Source organism: Pelodiscus sinensis, chromosome 1 (assembly GCF_049634645.1).
Source record: "Pelodiscus sinensis isolate JC-2024 chromosome 1, ASM4963464v1, whole genome shotgun sequence".
Taxonomy (NCBI): Eukaryota; Metazoa; Chordata; order Testudines; family Trionychidae; genus Pelodiscus; species Pelodiscus sinensis.
The window spans coordinates 213,976,382-213,991,905 of record NC_134711.1 but is presented as its reverse complement, the minus strand read 5'-3'; the positions used below and the strand labels follow the sequence as shown (position 1 = coordinate 213,991,905).

General features: G+C 41.3%; 1 protein-coding gene and 1 long non-coding RNA gene across 6 annotated transcripts in view; one reads left to right on the top strand and one right to left on the bottom strand.

Moving 5' to 3' along the window:
• LOC112545733 (uncharacterized) overlaps positions 1–15,524 on the bottom strand; it is a 93,452-nt gene that overhangs the window by 7,139 nt on the left and 70,789 nt on the right. For both annotated transcript variants that reach the window (XR_012898861.1, XR_012898855.1), the window contains one exon: positions 11,076–11,145. This is a non-coding gene — a long non-coding RNA (uncharacterized LOC112545733). The remainder of the gene's footprint in view (positions 1–11,075; positions 11,146–15,524) is intronic.
• FRMPD4 (FERM and PDZ domain containing 4) overlaps positions 1–15,524 on the top strand; it is a 438,211-nt gene that overhangs the window by 413,598 nt on the left and 9,089 nt on the right. For all 4 annotated transcript variants that reach the window (XM_075914867.1, XM_025184488.2, XM_075914868.1 and 1 more), the window contains 5 exons: positions 3,726–3,845; positions 4,466–4,602; positions 5,582–5,708; positions 10,745–10,834; positions 11,553–11,735. In XM_075914867.1, the coding sequence (XP_075770982.1) occupies positions 3,726–3,845; positions 4,466–4,602; positions 5,582–5,708; positions 10,745–10,834; positions 11,553–11,735 (657 nt within the window). The remainder of the gene's footprint in view (positions 1–3,725; positions 3,846–4,465; positions 4,603–5,581; positions 5,709–10,744; positions 10,835–11,552; positions 11,736–15,524) is intronic.

Genomic DNA, 15,524 nt, shown 5'->3' with positions numbered 1-15,524 from the left:
ACTTAATTCTGGTATTTCCTTACTTTTGAGTGCTTGGTTATATGACCTTAACATTCTTTTAACATGATTTTGTCTGCTGTTTATACAAAGAGTGTGAGATTTTTCAGAAACACTCAGTGCTGGCCTCACTGTATTTCCCCTTAGATATTAATGGTAAAGCTTTAATTGAAATCAATGGGAGCAAAATTAGGCTAAGGCAGGAGACTTCAGAAAATCCTATCCAGAGCTTTTATGTATACACACATAGGGTATGTCTACACTACAGTGTTATTTCGAAATAGCTTATTTCAAAATAACGCATCTACACACAAAATGCATTTCGAAATAGCGCGTCCACACTGAGTGGACTCTGAATCACGTTTAAGGCTGGCCGGAACCAGTTCCAGCAGGGCACCAGGTCAGAACTTATTGTGTGGGGCTGCTGCCTGAGGCTATCTGAGGTCTGTGCTTAGAGGGACACCCTCGCCCCCCTGGACAGCCAGTTCTCAGGTTTCCCTGCTTGCTTGTCTGCCTCGATGAGGGACAGCAAAGCATTCTGTCTCTGTGTGCTCTGTTTGCCCTCACTCAGGACACCACAGCACTCAGCAACATGGAGCTAGAACTGCCCCTGGGCACTCTAGTGCTTCTTTTGGATGGTTGCTGCAAGCCTGGCTGCACTTTCTGCAGGCTGCTATCTGGGAGGTCCATCGGGGGACTGTCAGTATCCAGGAGGCCCTGCGGGAGAGCTTCCACCCTGAGGAGCACTAAGAGCCTCCTTGATCTGCCCCACTGGGGGCTTGTGCCTCATTCCTCCCTCACGTCTTTCTACTTACTCCTCCCTAGTCCCCCTTCCTGATGTCAAATAAAATACACGTATTTTCATGAAAACAAACTCTCTTTATTTAACAAAACTGGGGGAGGAGCAAATGAAACTCTGGTGAGACTGGAGAAAGGAGGTGGGAGAGGGGAGAAGAGAGGGTGGGAAAGGGGAGGGGGAAACCTGGGAGGAGGGAGCTGGAAGGGGGAAGCAAGGGGAAGAAGAGGGAGGGGAAGCTCAGGGCTCAGGGGTGTGGGTCTCACTGGATCAACTTGATTGTCATGGAAACCTGCTCCTGGGTTGGCATGTGGCCTTTGGTGGCCAGGCTGGCAGCTATCCTGCCATAGACGGCCGCGTTCCTTCATCTAGTGCAGAGATCATGGACGCTGGGGGCATCCCCCTCCAAACCTGAATAAGGTCCATGTTCTCCACCCTGGACCAGGAAGGCACCCATCTTCTCCGGGCCCTGGGAGGCTCCTGGAAGCTGACAGACTGCTCCTGGAGAGCGGTGGAGAGCTGGCTGCCAGTGATTTGCTGGCTCATGTTTTACGGCCCCTGGGTCAGGGGCAGTGACTGCTGGCTCTGGGCTGGCAGGCTTAGAGCTGGCACAGGCACTATGGCCAGAGTCTAACTCTTTAAGGGCTCCGGGGAGGGGGAGGAGGGAGTGGAGTGTTCTTGGTTAAGGCTGGAGTGGCCACCAGGGCACCATGGGAATGCTGGAGGCCCCCTATTTCGAAATAAGTGTCTACACAGCACTTTTTTCGAAATAGCTATTTCGAATTTGGTGTTATTCCTCGTAGAATGAGATTTAGCAAATTCTAAATAAGTGTTCCACTATTTCGAATTTATTTTGAATAGCGGTTTGGCTGTGTAGACGCTAGGAAAGTTATTTCGAAATAAGGGCTGTTATTTCGAAATAACTTTGCTGTGTAGACGTACCCACACAGTTTATCTAGGTACTTGGGAAAGCAATACAGAGAAAGTGAAGGACAACTTTCAGGCTGAGAATTTTTTAAAGCAAATTAAAATATATTACAATTGCTAGAGCAAGATTGTGATTCCTTAAAAGATTTAATGCTAAGCATAGCTTCTGCCAGTCAATGAATGGAATCATATGATTATAAAGTACTGTTATCTTTCTATCTAGATTTGGTAGAATTAAATGAACCGCATTTATTATCAGTGAGCAGTCCTATGACATGTTAGAGTGTGTGTGCACTGCACCATAACTTGAAATAAGATACACAATTTGAGCTATGCAAATTGCATATCTTATTTCAATGCTGTTTTGCAATAGCTTGAAATAAAGCGCTATTCTGAAGCATCCCTTACTCCTCGTAGAATGAGGTTTACAGGGATGTTGGAATAGTGAGCCCGAAATAATGGGCTTGCTTTTAAGACATGAGATAGCTATTTCGGGATACTCCAGTATCCCGAAATAGCATTGCAGTGTAAACGTACCCTTAGAGATTTACAAATATATAGGATCGTGAGCTTTTGTGGGTAAAATCAACTTCCACAGATGAGTTAGAATGGAAATGTACTAAGCATTATTTTATGTGGTTTCCTTCATGGGAGTTCTTGAATGGGCAGAGGGTATAGCAGGCCAGAGGTACCTTTGCCTCCCCTGGTGCTGTGCTACAGCCAGATACCCAATGGTGGGGTTTGTCGAGGAAAGTTTTTGCTTTATTATGTCCCATGCAGGTTCCAGGGTGACTGAGGAGGCGGAATGTGCTATTAAGTTTTGTGGTTCATCAGTAACCTCCCTGGTCTGCAGAGAAGCTAAGTAGCAGATCTTGCCTCTTCAGCTGCCCCAGAACCTTCATGGCACATATCAAAAGTACGGCTGGGCTCAGGGCTTCAGCCTGCCTGGAGCTACTGCAGCCAAGAGGAGGGCACCTCCTTTGCATGGGCAAAGAGGGGGATCATTGCTCCAGGGATGCACCGGGCTCAGGGCGGAGTGGGCAGAAGGGACAGAACCGGGAGCTAACTTCCCCAAACAGGGGCTGTACCCAGCATCCATGAGTTCCTGTAAAATCTACAGTTGTTCATTTTACTATCATACACTTGCTCCTGACAGTATTTTATTGTAGTTTAAGTGGAAAATGATCACACAGTTTACTTAGTAGCTCCACTTTATGCTACCATGTAAATATTCTCAGCCTGCTATTACTTTTTTCATAAGTTTTATGCTGCTTTTCAAGCAAAGTTTATCCCCTGAAGAGGTGGATGACACATTATCATATAGTGCAAGAGTCTTGGGAGAAATCTCTTGCTCTGGAATCACATAGCTAAAAAAGTGCTTAACAATATTAGATCAAACCCCTTTAACAAACAAGGTGTTTCCTCCCTCCCTTCCCTTTACCCTCCCATTTTAGTTTCGCAAAAAATAATTTTCAATAAGATTTTCTTTCAGGTTCATGTCAACTAATGTTCTGAGAGTGGGACAAAAACACACAAACAAAACTTATTTAATCTTTTAGTTTGAGGGCTGCCAGAATCAGACTTGGAAATCACAGAGTGAAAGTGTCTTAAAGTGAAGTCACTTTTTTTTTTTCCAAGGAACAGCTTCACTTCAGAGGAGAATAAGTGCAGCCAACATTTCAATTTTCACATTGCACCAGAAGAATCCAGTTCTTTCATTCTGCTTCCATTGTTTTTACATTTAAATATGTTTGGGAAATCCCTGTTCTGATAAATATTCAGTTGCTTTGAGTCCCGCAAACATACATATTTAAAGATGGACAAAGTTCTATTTTCATTTTGCCTAAACTAATAAGGAGCTTGATCCAATGCCCTTTGTTAAGTCAATGGAAGTCTCTTAATTGACTTAGGGGAGCTCTGGATCAGATTTAAGGTGTCTAAAACTAAGGACTGCATTCCCAACCCAGTATTTCAGAGCGCTAATAATAGGACTGCACTCTTCTAGGTGACCCAGAGGCCAAGCTCCCATAAGATGAGATGTTTGTTCAGAATCAGCTTTGTCCCGAGGGATCCCATTGATCTTTTAAGACGAGATCCGGTTGCTTTTGAATACCTATATGTACAGGTGAGTGAAAAAATAACCAGTCTTAGTATAAGCTAAAAAAACATGTGGGTGGCAACTTTGAATGTTCTTTTTCATTTGTGCTTTCACAGATAAAAAAATGGACAATGGGGAAATCCTGATTTTAAAAATACATTGGTTCAATTCACCATATTCAGAAAGATATGCAGGTGTTTATTTTCCAGCAGAGACCCTCACACAAAGACCTTTTATGTGCCTGTGCTGTGGCAGCCTTCCAAAGAGTATGAGTATTCAGCTCTAGAAGGCCTGCAGCACTTCTCAGCAATCGTTTCTTGTCATTTGTTGAAAATCTCTTGGAGGTGACAGAGGATTAGAAAGATGGCGCACATGCAGCAGGGATGCAGGCAAAAAATGCTTGTATCAAAATCCACATGCCATTTGCTCTTTCCCAGCTACCAGGATTATTTGAGGTATCCAGACCTTTGTGAATACCCAACAAATCTGAGAGTCATAGCTTCCCGTCAGTCTGATGCCACCTTTCAGTGTGGGGTTAATACATAATGCCTCTGTCTTTAAAATAATCAGTGAAAGCTTTGCTTATGCTTTGTTTTTTAAGTCAACAATTTTTTAATTTGATGCTCCCTCTGTTGGTTCTCTGGCAGAGCTGTAATGATGTGGTTCAGGAGAGGTTTGGACCCGAGCTGAAATATGACATTGCTCTTCGGCTGGCTGCGTTACAAATGTACATTGCAACTGTAACCACCAGACAAACTCAGAAAATTTCCCTGAAATACGTTGAGTAAGTATAGCAAATAGCACATTCCCCAGAAACAACGGTTAGAATGTGTTTGTAGGTCTTTGCATGTTGGTCGATCCATCTGTCTGTCTGTGTATCCTGACTTCAGCTTTGTGCACTTTAAGTGCACGTTAAGTCTTGTATAGTTTGTGCCTACTTATTGAGTATGCCCTGCTTAGCAATGCGGCTTCTCTTCTGTCTGAAACACATGAAACTAGCTTTTAACCTCTCTTCCTCTGAGACTGGCGCAGACCCCAGAACACTGAGCTGAGAGCCTCATGTGATGCCTATGACTAACTTGAAGGTGATCCTTCTTCACTTTTGAGTGGACAACACGTGCAGCCCTCTCCTTCTAGAAGAATGGTAGGCACACCACAAGGCCCCTGAGGGAGAGGTGCAGTTGCCAATTTGAATTGATATTCCTTGGCTGTTGTAGACCAACAGTGTTTCCAGATACACAATTTGTGTAACATGCTGAGCTAAGCTGCCTTCTCAGTTACCCTGGTACAACCTTTGGCTCAATGTGCTCATAGTGTGTGTGATTTGAAATACAGGTCTAAAAACACTAATAAAGAACAAATAAAACTGAGCAAATAAACCCTTGCCGTTGGGCCATAAGAAACTTTCCTTACAGAAAATGTAAAATTGTACTGTGATTTATCTGTGTAAACCTGCATCTGCTCGTTTGTTGGAGGTGAGGAACTAAAGATTAAAAATGAGAAATGTCTGAGTCTCTGAAAACAGTTTGGAAAATCCCCAGTGTAGGAAGAACCTCACAGAGCAAATGTTAAAGCCTCTTATTTTTCTATGAAACAGTATGTCCTCTGAGTACAGAAAATAATCTGTTATAGCAAAACTGGCGCCTTTACCAACTTTCCCTGTGCTTTCAGGCACTCATTTGCTCAGCATCACAGCTACTATCTAGTCTTAGATAAACAGTCAACATAAGAATGTGAAATTAAAGATATGCCTTTTATTGCAGAAAAGAATGGGGATTAGAGACTTTTCTTCCATCTGCTGTGCTGCAAAGCATGAAAGAAAAGAACATAAAGAAAGCACTTTCACACCTTGTCAAAGCAAATCAAAACCTAGTTCCTCCGGGTAAAAAGGTATTTGCATCTTAATGGAAAATATATTTTAAAGACCAGAGAGGACTGCATGCACAGGAAATGTTTAAACTTAGTTCTTTGGAGAAATACCTAGCCAGTATGTTTTCAAAGATTGTTTGGCTGTATAATTTTCAGAGCCTATTACCACATTTTCAAGAATAATTAAAATAATTAATTATACCCCAGCTAAACCATCTCCTCATTTTGAGAATGGTGGAAAATTGATTATTAACCACCAAACTATGTTAAGGATTTTTTAAATTCATTTAGCACCAGCTGTTAATGGCAAATTTGTTAGAGAATTATGTTCTCTCTGCCTTATGCTCTAAGCTACATTAACCTGTGAGCCTGGCACAGACATAAGACATTTTCATGGTACTACACGATGATTTGCTCTGGCGCCGCAAGGTAAAGTGACCACAGCTGGCAAGATGTTACTGGATAAATTATCTTCCTTATTGTAATTGAATCTTCAGTGTGGTGTTAATATGCTTAGTCTTGGTATTATACCTTTGCTTCAACCAGGAAAACTGCGAGGGGAAATATCTATGGACATTTGTCTGTGGAAAACATCTATGTCATACATATGCGGCTTTAAGTATACTGTTTGTATTCTTATAGATACTGAGACACTCTGTGAATGGCAAAATACCAAAAGCTTGATCCAAAACATGTTAAACTCAACAGAAAGAACCCATTCACTTCAGTGGGTTTCAGCTCAGGCCCTAACAGATGCACATAAATCTGTGCTTATTTTAGTACTGCTAAATGTTAGGTGTTAACTGAAGGCTAAGTGCCAAATTTTTACCTGAACAAACCAGTGCGTACCCCTTTTCACTGCTGCAGCAAAAGTTGAAATGCTGTCAGCTGAATGTATTTTATCCTACTACTTTAGGTGTGTTTGAATCCATCCCTGTTAATCTGTTAATAGTGGTCTGTAGTAGCTCACGCTAGCTTCAGATTGGACAGAGATTATAGCACCGCCTCCCCGATGCAAATCTTGTCAAAATTATCTGTGCTTTTGTCACCTTCAGGTTGGACTGCTAGCACGGTTCTGCTGGGTGTTGCTCTTGAAATACATAGTGTAGCCACCTACATCTTTAGCAGGATAGGCCAACATGAATAACATGCTCTTTAGTCGCTACCAGGCCACTCTGGTGTAAATCCAGGAAGTATTATCTTCTGTATATTTGGTTTTGTCTCCATCTCACAGCATTGTGTTCCACTTAAATACTCTAGCTATCTGTCCCCAGAGCTGAATGCCTAGTGAGGGATAAAGGAAGACATTCTCAATAGAGGGCTGACCACTGAAGTCTGAATCTGGTGACTTTTAGGATACAATTCACGATCAATGTATTTATTCAAATTTTCCTCAGATGAGCGTATAATACATAGGGCATTTTATAGGTAAAAACATAGGGCTGACAGGACCTCAAGTAGTCATCAAGTCCAACCCCCTGTGCTGTGGCAGGATCCTGTAAATCCAGACCTTTTCCGATAGGTGTTTCTCCAACCTCTTTTTATAAACCTCCGTTGAGGGGATTTCATAGTTTCCTTTGGAAGCCTATTTGAGAACTTAACTACCTTACAGTTAGTACGTTTTGCCTTATATCTCATCTGTATCTGACTTACTACAGATTAAGCCATTATTTCTTGGTCCACCTTCAGAGGACATGGAGAGCAATTGATCGTTGCCTCTTTATTGTAGCCCTTAACATATTTGTAGCCTCTTACTGCTCTTCTTTTCTTAAGACTAAATATGCCTTGTTTTTTTATCTTGTCTTTTTTTGGTTGGTTGGTTGGTTGGTTTTTTTGTATTTGTGTTTCTCTCCTCTGGACTCTTTGCAATATGTCTACATTTTCCCTAGAGTGTGGTGCATAGAAATGGACACAGTGTATCACCTGATGTCTCACTAGTGCTGAGTAGAGTGGAACAGTTACCTCCCATGTCTTAGGGTACATCTAGACTGCAAAGCTATTTCAGAATTCTAGAGGTATCCTGAAATAGCTACCCCACATCAAAGGAACACGCCTGCTCTTTCAAAATAATTTTCAAAATAACAGACACGCTATTTCTGCATCCCTGTAAACCTCGTTCCATGAGAAATAAGGGATGTCTCGAAACAGTGCTTTATTTCGATATTTGGTGCCGTGTAGACATGCCAAATTTTGAAAAAGCCTATTTCAAAATAAGATACACAATTTGCTTAGCTCAAATTGTGTATCGTATTTTGATTTTAGAATGTAGTCCAGACGTACCCTTATATACAACAATCCTATTATTTCACCTGAGAATGATATTAGCCTTTTTCACAGCTACATCACAATGGTATATATTTAATTTGTGAATCACAACAACCACCCGATCCTTTTCAGCAGTACTACCATCCAGCCAATTATTCCCCATTTTGAACTTCTGCACTTGATTTTTCCTTCCCAAATGAAGTACTTTGCATTTACCTTTATTGAACTTCATTGTGTTGAAATCAGACCAATTCTCCAATTGGTGAAGGTTGTTTTGAGTTCTAATTCTGTCCTCAAAAGTGCTTGCAACTCGCCCAACATTGTATCACCTGCATACTCTCCAATCCATTATCCAAATCATTCATGAAAATATTGAATAGTGCCAGACCCAGAATTGATCCCTGCAGAACTTCACTAGATGTGTCTCCCCTGTTTGACAGTGAACCCATTGATAATTACTTGTAGAGTATGGTCTTTCAACAAGTTGTCCGCCTTATACTTATTTAATGTAGATTATACTTCCTTCATTTGTTTATAAGAAGTCATGTGGGCCTGTAGTATGTGCATATAATCATCCCTCCCTTTCTGGCTTGGAGGGAGGCCACACCACTTCAGTACATCACCAGGATTGCAGTCCATAGTAGGGAAGGGAGAATTAGCACAGTAGGTGCTGTGTCCAGGCTCTTGTAGCAGGGATAACTCCCAGTGCTCAAGAGGCCCTAGGTCAGTAGGTAAGGGAGCACTGGCAAGCAGTCTCTAGCACTGTCCCTTTGGCAAGGGACTGCTGGCGAGCACTGGCCATGTGGCCTTTGATGGGGAGGCTGCCACCACAGAGATAGGGTGTCAGGATAGGGGAATGCAAGCCTACGTGATTCTATTGCATCCCAGACCAGGACCCTAATGTTGGTAGTGTATCCCACCACTGGATGAGCAGTGGGATTCTTCTGCAATACACTGACTAGCTGTTAAGCCACATCATCATCAGACTATAACCCGTGGGCTACTCTCTACCTGAGTTCCAGGTCAGGCTCTTCAGGTTTGTCTGGGTTTTCAGTTGCCAGCAATCCCATCAGTTCTAGCTCCTCCTCAGTCTCAGGCGTCACGTGGCCCAGCAGCACAGTTGGTGGGTGGCAGTGAACAGGGCACATCTAACTGCTTCTCTGTGTTGGCACCAACTGATCTAGGGGCTTCACCTTTTGTACTTCCTGCCCCACCACTCAACTTCCAGTAGGAGGGCTGAACCCAGCCAGACTCCACCCAGGTGGGTAGAGAGAGTGGTTCCTCTCACTCTAACATTACTAAAGTCAATATAAATCATAAATACTGTTTCCTCACGTCCACTAAGCCAGTAACCCTGTCAATGAAGGAAGGTGGATTAATTAGGCTTGATATGTTTGGACAAATCCATGCTGGCTATTCTGCATAACCTTATTATCCTCAGGTGCTTGCAAATTCATTGTTTAATGATTCTCTAGGAATTTTAAAAAATAATTGCTGACATTTCTGAGATTGCTTCAGCTAGTTCCTTAAATACCTTAGGATAAATTTTATCTGGCCCTGCTGTCTTGAATACATCTAACTTATCTAACTAATCTTTAATGTGCTCTTTTGCTATTTTGGCTTGCTTTCCTTCCTCTTTGTTATTAATATTGTGTGGTCACCATTAATCTTTTTAGTGAAGACTGACACAAAATAGGTATTAAACATCTTTGTTTTCTTGGTGTCATCAGTTATTAGCTCTTCTTCCCCACGAAGCAGAGTGCCTACACTTTCCTTTGTCTTTCTCTCACTCCTAATGAATTTAAAGAATCTCTTCATATTGCCTTTTAGGTACTTCCTAAATATTTTGTGCTTTAGCCTTTTCCATTTTGTTCTGACATGCTTGTGTTACTCTTCTATGCTCTTCCTTAGCAACTTGTCTATATGTCCACTTTTTGGGACTAAGTTGGGCTTGATTTTCTTGCAATATATATTTTTAATTCATGGATTTTGAGGATTTTGCCTGAGCAAGGGCACATTTGAGGCTTGTGATATTTGTATGAACTGAAGAGATTTTTTTCAGATAAAAATTGTACTTTAGTTGTTAATTTTTAAATTATTTTCTCCAAAAAATTAAACAACAAACAAACACAACTCTCCTGCCCCTCAAAGTTTCATTTAATCTTATTTGTAAATTTTCCTATTTTTCATGGAAATTAATTTTGGCATGTTTCTAAGTATTTCTGTTTTGCAGATTCATCTATTGTTAAGTAGAAAAGTTACTAAATTATTGTTTGTTTAAAAATCTTTTTAGCAGTAAGTTAGAAATAAAACCCTATATATCACAAGTAGCTAGCAAAATGTGCCATGTATAGCTTTCTTAGCAATTTTTAAAACATTTTTTTTAATTTACATTGGTAAACCAATTTTTAAAGAACTGCTACTGATGGTGATTATGAATAGAAATTCCAGTGTACCCTTGAAACTCTTCAATGAACAGATGTTTAATCTGAGTAGTCTAACATTTTCCTTTTACTGGAACACTTCCAATGTACTTGCAGTGCCCTGATGCAACCCATACATAAGTCCTGAGTACATCTGATCAAAATAAATAAGATTTTAATTCCGAGAACTGAAATCCTGTTCCTTCATCAGGAAGTCAAATATATAAAGATTTAGCTTCAGGCTGATGAGCACTTGTCCAGTCTCCTTAGGCTGTGTAATCATGTTTTAATTCTTCTGTTTCCATATGTGTTGATTTCCCCCATTGCATCTTACTCCTATAATAACATGAGAGGTTTTCTTCTCCTCAGCTCTCTGCTCTGCAAGCCAAGGTGCATTATCTCAAGTTCCTCAGTGATCTGCGATTATACGGCGGGCGTGTGTTCAAGGCAACATTAGTGGTAACTTTTTCCTTTCTTTTCCCTTTGTATTTTTCTCTAATTAATGTGCAACTACCTGACTTAAAGAAGTTCAAGTCCAAATCAAACATTTTTAAATAACACACATTCAATATGGGATCAAACCCAGAGGCACTTATATTTCACTCTTCTTGAAACTGTCTTCAGTTGTATTCTGATTGGAAACTTGGAGGCAGCATGCACTTGATGGATGATGCCATGCACATAAAATGAAGTTACTCACCCTGTGAAGTAACAATTGTTCTTCAAGATGTGCCCCATGGGTGCTCCACTCTAGGTGTCAGGTCCCATCCCTAATTATAAAATAGTAAAGTTGATGAATAAAAAATTATGTTAAGAAATATACTCTACATCCACTCATGAAAACTGCAATGCAGTAAGTTTCCATTGAAAATAAATTGTGAAGTTATATCTTTTATTTTATCTGCTTTTACTATAAATCAAGTACAATCATGTACCTGTTGTTGGTTTTCTATTTTGGGGTTTTGTGTGTTTTTGCCTTTTCTGATGAACTGACTGACTCATGGCAAAGAAATATTGTCCAAATGAAATCTCATAAAAATGAAATTTGACAGCGGTGACGTTTTTGTTTCATTCTATTTTAGTTTTGTTATGCAACATCTGATAAATTTCTTACTCTTTTTATTTTTTTAAATTTCTTACTCTGTTTAATTTTAATTTTTTCCTTTTTATGGTACAGCAAGGAGAAAAGCGTTCAGAAGTGACTTTGTTAGTAGGGCCACGTTATGGTATCAGCCATGTGATTAACACCAAAACAAACCTGGTGGCCCTGCTAGCAGATTTCAGCCACGTTAACAGGATTGAGATGTTTACAGAAGATGAGAATACTGTTAGAGTTGAGCTCCATGTCTTAGATGTAAAAGTAAGTTGACTGTTAATTTGTACCAATTCAATATCTTAAAATAGCACAATTTTCGTTTTCCTTCTCTATTGAAGTAGTTGATAGAGTTGTGCATGATTTTGTTCTACATGTTTTCATGCTACCAATATTATGAAAATGTATTTAGAATTCTTTTAGATAAATGGCCTACAGTTGATTTCTTAGAACTATAGGCATTTCCATACCACATCAGACTAATGAGCTATCTAGTCCAGAATTCTGTTCCAGATGCTGCAGAGGAAAGTGCAAGAAACTTCACAGTGGACAGCTCTGGAATAACCTACCAACAAGGGGAATTTCTTCCTAATTCTGTAACTCTTTTGAATTCTTTTTTATTCTATCCAATGTAATTGTGGGGGCTCTCATTGTTCATATAGCTTCAGGGGATAGCCGAGTTAGTCTGTATAGGATAAACTTTAAAAACAACAAATCATCTGGTAGCACTTTATAGACTAACAAAACATGTAGATGGTAACTCCTTGCCAGAGGAGGCTGTGAAGGCTAGGACTATAAGGCTGTGTCTAGACTGCAGGGTTTTTTCAAAAAAAAGTAGCCTTTTTTTGAAAAAACTTCACCTGCGTCTAGACTACAGCCGCGTTCTTTCGAAATTAAATCGAAAGAATGCGGCTTTTCTTTCGACGGCGGTACTCCTCATTTCACGAGGAAGAATGCCTATTTTCGAAAGTGCTCTTTTGAAAAAAGGCGTTCTTGAATGCAAACAGGGCTTTTTCAAAAGAGAACATCCAGACTGCCTGGGTGCTCTCTTTCGAAAAAGCGGCTTGCTTTTTCGAAAGTACTGCTTGCAATCTAGACACTCTTTTTCTAAAGAGGTTTTTTCGAAAGTATCTTTCGAAAAAGCCTCTTTCGAAAGAGGCTTGCAGTCTAGACGTAGCCTAACAGAGTTTAAAGAGAAGCTAGATAATTTCATGGAGGTTAGGTCTATAGGCTATTAGCCAGGGGATAGAAATGGTGTCCCTGGCCTGTTTGTCAGAGGTTGGAGAAGGATGGCAGGAGACAAATTGCTTGATCATTGTCTTCGGTCCACCCTCTCTGGGGCACCTGGTGCTGGCCACTGTCGGCAGACAGGCTACTGGGCTAGATGGACCTTTGGTCTGACCCGGTACGGCTGTTCTTATGTTTTTATGGTATCATGAGCTTTCGTGGGCACAGCCCACTTCTTCAGATGACAGGAGTTTTGAGTTTAGGATGTGCAGACCCAAAATAAATAGGGGAGAAGGGACGTCTAATCCTCTTTTGCATCCCTCCGAGCTCTTTGCCTAAGTGGTAATGAGTGGAATTTTTGCATATTACTTAAGGGTAGATCCTCTCAGTGTAGTTTAAAGGAACTTGAAGCTTTTTGGTGGAAGCTTTCATAGACTTCCTATACAACTGTGTAGAGGATAACCAAGCTTAGAGCAGGAAATATAACCGTATGTAAAAGTTAAATACTTTTAAAGTAAGGATGCTACTCTTTCTTACACATGGAATATTTACCAAGCTCTGCTTTCAGACTTGTAATTTTTGTTGATAAGTGCCATTTCAAAATATTTAAGATAATATTGCTGCAATTTAACTGGATGGGCTGTGGCAACAGTACAAAAAAGCATTACAAGCTGAAGAGGCTCCTCTATTCTTTAGCTTCCCAGACAATAATAATATCAGAGGATCCCAGAGCGCTTTATAGCTGTTAACATCATTGCACCCCTTCAGGGTACTAGCCCTGATGGGACAACTGAGACAGAAATTAAATGATTCATTTTGTTCACACAGAAGGTTTGTGGAAACTTCGGGAATTTCCTTATCCAATTAGGTAATCAGCAGATTGTCCTTCCTCTGTTTTTAAGACCAGCTAGTTTGAAGGAGCCAGGAGATGAGAATCTAAGGAGTCTACAATACTTTATAATACTAATAGCTAATATATACATAAATTATAACGGAAAGAAGTCATCTATGGTCACTTACCAGTTCAGTGAGGGAAGAAAAACATGAATGGTTGATATGAAGAATGCGAAGGAAAATGGAACAGCCAGAATTTATGTGGACTAAGTAGCAAGAGTATCAAAATATTTATTGGACTTCCTGTCAAAAGGAGTGTGACGGGGTGTACCAGACCCACACTGGGAAAGCTGAGCCTAACAAGGCTTACTTAGCTGACAAAGTACTGCCAAACATGCTCAGACTGCAGCCCAGGTATAAAAGCCTAGAGAGCGGTTCAGTCTGGGCTGGCTGCTGAGAAGGAAAGAGACATTGCCCAAGCCTCCTGCAGGTGAACCACCAGAGAAAATGGACCTAGAAGCCAGCCAGCGAGACACCTACACTACTGAAGGAGATTGGGAGGAACAAATCTTGGCCAAAGCTACTGCAAGTGAACCAATAGAGGGACCAGACCTGGAAACCAGCCAGTGAGACATCGGCGCTATAGAGGATTGGGAGGAAGGACTTTGGAGAGAGTCCAATGGAGTATGGTTGGAAGTAGCCCAGGGCAGGAGATTGCTTCCCAAAGAGCTCAGTGTATTGAGGTGGGATTCCCCACTGAGCGAGCAGAGGCCCAGGTCACTGCTACCAGAGTCCTGGGCAGGGACTGGTGGAGTAGGGAGGGCTCGAGTCCCCCTACTACCCATGCCTCAATCCCCCAACCCATAGGGCCTGAACCCGCTGTATAATGACTTGTGCTACCAGGCCGCACGGCCCCAGCAAGAGAGGTATTGAGCACTGACTTCTGGAGTTAAGCCCTACCGCCACAACTAGAGGGCCAGGCGTTTAGGCCCAGAGAGAAATTCCTGGACGCATGGGATTACAGTGTAATTTCAAGAGCCCTAAGGACTCAACTACTCTCCCTGGGGGTTATGAGTGGACGACCCCATGACAAGGAGAAATCTACCAAAAGTAGTGTTATGAGGGCCCATGAATGAAATATGGAAATTTTGCATATGTATCAATAACTGAAAAATCATGTGAAGCACAAGTTTCACCACCACATGGAAGTAATGACGCTGGCCAGGAACTAGGCACGGCCATAGCAATTGAAAGATGGTTTCACTACAAAGTAAAGCTGCTCAAACCTTAGGGAGAAATCCAGAATGAAGACAGCACAAATACCATGTGTCTTCCCCTTGTGATTAATTCCTCCAGGGGGTTCAAGAGGAGGGAGTGGGCCTAGCTGAGTAAGGACAGGGTAATTTACATCTGCCTGCAGCAGCACTAATAGATGTGGCCTAAGGGTCTGTTCCCCAGTCAGTGAAAGTGAATGATAATACCTCTCAGGGTTATTCTGAAGCTTAGTTAATTGCTTGTAAAGATCCTTTAATGCACTTTAAGATTCTTGAATGACAAGTTCTATAGCAGCATAAACAGCTTGGCTCAGGAAACTACAGACCAGTTAGTTTAACTTCTGTGCCAGGGAAGATAATGGAGCAAGTAATTAAGGAAATCATCTGTAAACACTTGAAAAGTGGCAAGGTGATAGGGAACAGCCAGCATGGATTTGTAAAGAACAAATCATGTCAAACCAATCTGATAGCTTTCTTTAATAGAATTACGACTCTTGTGGATAAGGGAGAAGCAGTGGATGTGGTATACCTAGACTTTAGTAAGGCGTTTGATACGGTCTCGCGTGATATTCTTATCAATAAACTAGGTAAATACAACTTAGATGAGGCTCCTATAAGGTGGGTGCATAACTGGCTGGATAACCGTACTCAGAGAGTAGTTATTAATGGTTCACAATCCTGCTGGAAAGGCATAACAAGTGGGGTTCCTCAGGGGTCTGTT